An 8,202-nucleotide genomic window follows, 5' to 3' on the forward strand; every position below is an offset into this window, starting at 1 on the left:
ATTTTTTATCTTTACAGATAATTTTCAAGAGATTCCTCAGATTCCTCAAAACCATAACAGAACGAAGGCAAACCCTTATCCTGTCCTCAATGTACCACCTCAAATAGCAATAATGACACAAGAACAAAGTAAGTACAGTTAAATCATCCATTTATCCTAAAATTAGGACATCATTATAAACGTATTGTATATGCACACTGTGCACAGTATCCACATTTTTCTGTTCATGAATGAAATACCTGGATGACATTTTCCAAAAATGTGCAGTATACAACATAAGCATTTTAGAAGTCAAAACAGAAAATTAACTTACGTCTGCAAGCAAGAAGTGTTTTGCTCAGGAAATCTGTGTTTTTAAACCATTTTAATAAGGACAGTCCGATGCTGCCACCTACTGGTGTAATGATATAACCCGCAGAAAGCCTCACTGAAAAATCTCCACCACTAATGCACATTTTGTCTGGAAAAGCAGAGGATTCAAAAAAATGTTGACAGGAATGAAATGATGAGGCTGTGAGGGAAAGAAGTATAGCCTTTATAGTGTGTTTAATGGGCCGTATGGAGTTTAACTACACACCAACTGTTTAGTACACAAAACGTTGCGGAAAAACAGTCTGTAGACACAAACTCCATAAAACAGATTTGAAATGTTGGTAACACTTTATTTTACAGAGTCCTTGTTATATATGTTACATGTACTTACCATAGTAATTATGCATAATTATATGCAAATAACCCTCAACCAAACTCTAATCCTACCCTAACCCTATAGTAAGTACATGTTGTTAATTAATATTATTCAATACTTAAATATATAATTACACTGTAACAATGACACCTTAAAATAAAGTGTAACCGAAAGGTTTTACTATGTTAACTACAATGTTATTAATGGGTTATCGGCATCACACTCTATGAAAAGCATCCATTGCTGCATAACAACTCTCAACTCATGATATTTAAGTAGGCCTACTGTGCACAATATACATGTTCTGCATGAATGGAACAAAGATTGCTGACTGATTCATAAAAGCACACCTCTTTTTCCACCATCAAAGTGTTCATGCAGCAGCAGGTGAGGACTGTAGCCCCTCAGGTGATCGTGGTGCAGCCACAGAGGGTTGTTGTTTTGGGCGACACACCAACAGCCACTGTGTGCCAGTACTGCCGCAAGAGCATCATCACAAATGTGGAATATAAACCCGGATGTATTGCATGGGGCATGTGCCTCTTATTAACTGTACTTGGGTAAGTGAATTATTGTAAAAATTGTGTGTAACTGTGGAAGACTCTTTAAAAAAGTACATCTGTCATTTATGATTGTATCTCTGTCTTCATTACATTGTTTTACAGACTCATCTGTGGAATTTGCCTCATCCCATTCTGTGTCAGCGGCTTTCAAGATGCCCATCACACCTGTCCTTACTGCCACAGGCACTTAGGAATATATGTCCGCAAATGACTTTCCAAACTCTCACCCAAACACTCAACATTATGATCAATAATCACAAGCCCAAAACATTATAGAACAGATACCACACTAATTGAAGTGCCACAGTGCATTAGAACATTATAATGCAAAAACAAATTTGTTTAGTTAACAATTTCCTTAGCCTATAGGTCTTATTTATGCCTTATTATGCCTGATGCTCTTCTATGCAACTATAGATATGGTCCAAGCTTACCTCACTTCCTGCTGGCTATACTATGCACCTCTCTCTGATTTATTTCACCATTAATGTCCAGCAAACCTCATTGATTTGAATACCTCACATCGTCACTTTGCTCATCAGAACTGTCGATCCATCTCGGATCAAGCCAATTCATCTCGATTAATTTATCAGCAACAACAAACTTGACATGTTTCTTCTCATTGAAACTTGCCAAGTTCCTAATGATTTTCTGCAGTTAAATCTGCTTTGTCTAACTTTTTCTGAACTCAGTGAACTGTTGACCCTTGTCTGTTCATTTTCATCTCCTCCTGCTTGGTGACTTTAATATTCATGTTAATACTGTCTGTTCTAACACAACAACTCAACTACTGTAGGTCTTTGATTGTTTTAATTTGACTCAACATGTTTATTATAAAACGGATAGTTCTGGCCCTTGATTCTGATTGGTTGAGCCGCGTTCAAAGCCGTTGTAAAATTGCCGAGAATATACAGCTGAAGCATTACATCACTGTGCAGTACCACCGAGTGCAGGGCTTGACATTAACTTTTGTGTTCACCAGCCACTATGGCTCACTAGCCACTCAGCATTTTCACAGGCCACAATTTTGCTGCTGGGAAATTACATTTTATATGATTAAAGTTGACTTTGACGTTCTAAAATTACTTGATTTTGAGTCATTTTACTCGATTAGCTAGATTTAAAAACCTTTCAATCTTGGAAATGCAGACTGACCACCAAAATCAAGACAAGGGCACTTGGTATATCACCTGGTACGGGTCGGCAAGGGGTGGGTAATTTGACCATAATATAAGTTATTTTTGTTAGGCTATATAAAAAGAACAAAGAAGCAAATTAGCAAATACAATAGTAAATTAAATAGCCTAAACTCTTTTTTTCAGATACAGTAAATTTATTTAACATTTATTTAGGCTAACATCTTTTGTTGTTTGAAAATGGATGTGTTAAAAACAACACAACCTGTGTTATATCTTAACACACCCGTGTGTCTAGTTAAGGACAACACATTTTGTGTTACTTTTAACTCAACCAGTGTGTTATTCTTCTTAACACAGGGAGTGTGTTAAAATATTTAACACACTAATGTGTCATAAATCACACAATTTGTGTCATAGATGTGCTATTTTTGACCAGTTAAAATAAACGCAAAACAAAAAAGCATTTTTAAAAAAAATATATATTTATTAAAACTTAACTGCTACATTTTCACAAAGTCAACATTCGCATGTCATTTGGATTTCATAAAGACATTTTTAAACAATTTTATATCTTGGATTTACAAAAAGGTTTTCTTTGTAGGAAATCATGTGAAGAGGTTTTACATCAGCAGCATTGCTCAAATTAATCACTTTGTATTCATTTGTTCTTTGGACTACATAGGCATACAAGTGTGGGTCAAAGTACATTTGTGACAGAACTCTAAGAAAAACTAAAACAATTTTTTTTTTTTCCACATTGTGGAACTATGTGTAAAACTTCACCAAAGAGACGCTCTTCTCTCAAGTCACAGTTTAAAGCAAGTACACAACCAGTTTGAAAAGTCTGACCGAACACACCAACAGAGTGAGAAACATTAACAGTGCTACATGTGTCAAGTTCATAGCCAAAGTCTCTCATGTTCTCAACAAACTGAACATTTTTTTTTCCAAAGATCCAACCATGACTGGAAAAACATTTGGGACAGTAATTTCTGTTAATGGACTTCCCAGTTTTCAATGAAACATTGTCTGAACCTGACTCTTGTAGGCTAATGTCTTGCTTATATTTACAAAATTACATACAACTTGTGCTTGTCTTTTTAGAGCCTAAAGGATTTGTTGTTTCAAAATCATTAAAATAAAGTTTAATTTGTAAAGCTTGAGGAAATCTACTGTACAATTTGTGATTTTTAAAATGTGAGCCATCACAGTAGTCACGCAATTTACCATCACTTTCAGTTGAATCCACAAAGAGCTTTTGCATTTCTTCATTGTTAAAAAGAAACTTCAGGGTATCAATAATAGATATGTATTGACACATATCTGCTATTAACACTTGAGTTAATTTACCTTACTTTCTTGCAGTGTCACCTCTGTTTCCAAGGAAGATTTCTGTTGGCTTGATAAAAGAGTGATTTTCAGCAAAATACTTGGTCATTTTGTAGGGGGTATCAACTTCCTCAAACATATTTCGTCTTCTTTCAAATTCTTTCATCAAAGTCTGCAATTCATCATTGGGTATAGAGTAACGATTAAGCAGAGATGTGGTTCTCTCTTGCAAACAGTCCAGGGTTTCACAGAGTTTGTGCATGTGATGCTTCTTTGCACATCGGTCAGGGTACAATTTGAAGAGGAGTACATTTTTGCAACAAATGCTGCTGCACAGCTTTGGTAGTCTGAAGTGCTGCAATTACTGGAGCCATCAAAATTAGTCTCTAGAATATCAACAGCAGCAGAACAAGATGCAGATGAGAAGTCCTCACTCATGCTGGTGTCAGAGTCTTGTTCTAAATGTACTGGACAGGAGTTGGACAGGATATTCTACATTGCAAACCCAATACATTTTAAACAGCTTGACGATGGCACACGTCAGACTGTTATCCTCGAGTGGAATGGTGACTTTGTCATTCTCGGCCACAATGATGTATTGCGCTGTAGAACTTGGGGCTCCTAAACAGACAATGTGGGGTTGTTGGCTTTCCACCATAGTCTGGGAATTATCGAGGAGGCTGGAGATGCTGGTTCCAGCCTGTAAAAATAAAAGTACATTTTATAAAATCCATTATCAACACAGTTCAAGTGACTGAAGTTTCTCTTAAAGGGATTGTTCACCAAAAATTTGAAAAAAATATGCAGATATGCCTTGTAGATAATACGAAAAGCTCACATGTGCTCAGGGTGTGCTAGTGATAAAATCACGTCAGCAGTGTTGTCATTCTTGAAGCAAACTTTTGCCTAAATGATGATTAGCTTTACCATTTTGGATCACTGCATTTAATTTGAGAATGTAAATACAGAATAAAACATCAGCCTCCCCTGGGTCCTAATGCCCATTCGGTAATAAATAAAATGAAAATACACAAATAACCTTAAGACACTTGGCCAAAATGATTTTAAAAATATCTGGAAAAATCTAATATCATGCATACCTAAAAAACTAAAAAAATTAAAACAGTATAGTTTTATGCAAATCAGAGTCATAATTTAAAAACATCACAAAATGCTTGTACAGAAAACTGACAAACAAAAATAGAGCTAACATATAAGGACAATTAAGTTGCTTACCGGCTTAATGTCCAAGAGATAAGCAAGGGCCAACTTGGTACTGCATTTGGCCCACCCTTTGCTCCTTCCTGATGCAGTTGGGGGCAGCAATGTAATAAGAGTTTGAAGAACTCTGTAACATGAATCTGTAGTATGATAGAAAAACACAAAATATAAATGACATTTTTCATGGCTGGTAAAATGGCTGACTTTAAACTCCAACCTTGCCTTCAGAGAACTACTAAACTAATGGTATCCACTGAAAGAACAACAACATTTTGACAAAACGAGCAAAGTAGCCTACCTTCAGTCTCATTATCGGTTGGTATGACCAGAGGATTTTTCACTGTGGATATCTTTTGCAATTTTGGAACAATATTTCCTTCCCATTTTCGAAGAAAGAGGTCAGCCTTCCCAGGAAACATTTTTCCAAACTCAGTGTCAAGCTACAACACAGGATAGAATACACAATTACAACACTACTGTGTTTCCTCAGTATGTTCACAAAATATGGAGTCTTTTCGAGTTAAGTTTATGCAATCATAACTTCAGAGAGGCATTTTGGCCTATTCCAGGTTATGAATAACAGTAAAAAACAACAACAACAAAAAAAACAACAACTACACAGCAGTATTATGATTTGAATGAAACTGAATGAAGAAAAAAAAAAAAAAAAAAAAAGAAAGGAATATATTTATATTTCACCATAAGACTAGTATTGTGCACTAACAAAGTAAAAAAAAAAAAAAAAAAAAAAAAAACACATTTTGACCCTTTGCTGACAAGTCTATTCATACCTAGCTATGAGGAAAAGACATGCAAAACACAAGTCCTTACCAAGTAAGGCATGTCTACAAATCGAGGATATTCTTCAAAAATCTCTTTCAGTGTTGGGGACTTGTTTGCGACCCATAATCTGTGATTACTGTATGTTTTCTCCATGCCCACTTTGATGGTATTGAGGTTTTCTGGAGATGGTTTCATCCTTTTGATCACAGTTGTCCACTCCCGAGTGGACTCCTCCTCCTCTTCAGCAGTTAATTCCAAAGTGATAGACACTCCAGAGGAATCACTGATTCGACTACATTTGCTCTGGTAGCGACGCTGATCATCATGAAGTTTCCTCCGTAGATTTCGAAGTCTCATCTCAATAAATCCACTGTGGGAGACTGGGTCATAGAAATGTTCCTGGATGAAAGGGGGAGGATAACAATTGTAACTTTTACAAGAACCCATGATGTGTGACGAGCGAACCAGCAGAGTGGATGTGGTTTTGGTGTTATTGGAACTGTAATATAGGGAATTTAAAAAATAAAAATAAAACCAATTACAGTCACTAAATTTTCAATTGATTTGTAACCTGTTAACTAATTAACATACCACATTTATTATTCCCATTTGCATTTATTTAAAGTGGGCTTTGTGTGTTTTAATAAGTGCAACTTACAAATCCTTCATTCTCTTCTCCCATCTTGATCTTCAGAGAAGGAAACAGTGTTACCATACTTTCTGCCCACATCCATTTCTCTTCATTACAAGGGTAACTATAAGCAAAACAAAGACAAAACATGGAAGAATTACCCAATTCAACATAATACATTAAAATAAAATACAGGAACCAAATTCAGTCAGTTTTCTCTGCTGCTGATCAGCAGTTTGTTTTACACGTTTTTTCCCCAATTATGTTCAAATTATTAAAAGTAATCAGTGTTTTTTCAAAGTATTCAACATCTTTATATGTTATCACATTCACAGTTATTTTAGTTAATTTCTCAACTGTAAACTTACAATCCACTTTGTTCCACCAACGCACTGACTCCTATCTTCACAAGGAGCTTTCTTGATGTCTCTGAAAGCATTCCTGAAGCTTCATAATCCTCAGACCTCGGACCTTTGCTTTCAATTAGTGCTCGCATTGTGTCTACATCAATTATAGTACGTTGATGCTGGAAATATAAAAAGCACAAAGTAGTTCTTATTAGATGAGTTAGTGATTCAGTTACTCAAAGTCACTCACTTATATTACTCCAGAATGAATCAGCAGTTGAATGATGAATGATTCACTCACTCATAAAGACAGTCAACATCTACTGGCAAAATGTACAGATGTATTGTACAAGTGTAAAGACTATTAGTTTCTGTGAAATGGGCAAACAAATTCAAACAGAGTGATACAAATATTGAAAAGAGTGCTGTTGTTTCAGCACTCAGTTATACAAACCTTTTGTTGACTACTTGGACCAGCTTCATGTGTGTTCTTTGGTGCAACCTTCCAAAAAAAATTAAAATAAGGCAGTTAAAATATGTTCAAGTATATTACTTGTAATTATGTATACAGAAGTCCTTCATGAACATACATTCTGTTGATGACTTGGACTGGCTGCATCTACATCCAATTTTTCAACCTTAAAAGGACAACAAATGTAACAAGAAGTACAATAATAAAGATATGAAATAAAATGAAACTGCATCTACTCTTTTGTTATGCACAAAAAGGTTAAAGTAATCTTTTATCAATGGATATGTTTAATTTATAAAGTTGTCTGTTTCTGGTCCAAATAGTGCTCCTTGCAACAGATAGGCTAGATGGCATGGTGATTTTTTATTATTATTTTGTTTTAATTGTGTTTATGAAATCAGGATTACAATGTACGCGACACAAAAGTTTGATGTGTAATACTGTAGGCAAATGCTGAAGCATTCTATGGTGGATGATCATATAATATATTCAAAGTTAAACAATCCCAAACTAGTACAGTGTGTTTACTATTGACATGTTAATATGAGTTATGTTACTGAAAAGGGAAATTACATACCAGTGCATGTGATCCACTTCTCTTTATCGCCTTAAACAAAACTTGAAACTTGTCCAAGGCTTCCACTTTCTCAGTTAGTTCGGTGTCAATAAATTCATTAAAATCAGCGTTAAATTTTAAAATTCGGTGGTACTCTGCAGCACAGGGGAGGAGACATTTGGAAGCCTCAATTATTTCTGCTGCACTCTTGAGATGCTGCAATTTTTTGCATATCTCCTTTTCATCAAGTAGTACAGCCACTAGTGTTTTTGGAGTGTCCTCCATTTGAAGCTGCAAAAGGGCAAACAAAAACACCAATTTGTTATATATAATGTTACATATACTGATTAAGCATAGTATTCACCTTCATAATGTAAAAGAGTAGTTAACAATCAGTGTCAGAATGAACAATATCTATTTATTTACGAAAACATCAAGCTAGCATAATAAACTTCCAAGATAAACCTAAAGCA

The 8,202-nt window shown here is 35.2% G+C and overlaps 1 protein-coding gene and 1 long non-coding RNA gene across 2 annotated transcripts; both read right to left on the reverse strand.

Moving 5' to 3' along the window:
- Positions 1-3,010: 3,010 nt before the first annotated feature.
- On the reverse strand, positions 3,011-6,850 carry LOC137031652 (uncharacterized). The gene is made up of 6 exons (XM_067402759.1): positions 6,723-6,850; positions 6,382-6,478; positions 5,772-6,122; positions 5,239-5,380; positions 4,956-5,080; positions 3,011-4,419 (listed from the first exon to the last, which is right to left on the reverse strand). Exons 1-6 carry the CDS (start codon positions 6,848-6,850, stop codon positions 4,165-4,167), a joined length of 1,098 nt encoding a protein of 365 aa, XP_067258860.1. The 3' UTR covers positions 3,011-4,164.
- Positions 6,851-7,191: 341 nt separating this feature from the next.
- On the reverse strand, positions 7,192-7,996 carry LOC137031662 (uncharacterized). The gene is made up of 3 exons (XR_010896589.1): positions 7,751-7,996; positions 7,292-7,339; positions 7,192-7,203 (listed from the first exon to the last, which is right to left on the reverse strand). It is a non-coding gene; the product is annotated as an uncharacterized lncRNA (long non-coding RNA).
- Positions 7,997-8,202: the final 206 nt, after the last annotated feature.

Source organism: Chanodichthys erythropterus, chromosome 12 (genome assembly GCF_024489055.1).
Source record: "Chanodichthys erythropterus isolate Z2021 chromosome 12, ASM2448905v1, whole genome shotgun sequence".
Lineage (NCBI taxonomy): Eukaryota > Metazoa > Chordata > Actinopteri > Cypriniformes > Xenocyprididae > Chanodichthys > Chanodichthys erythropterus.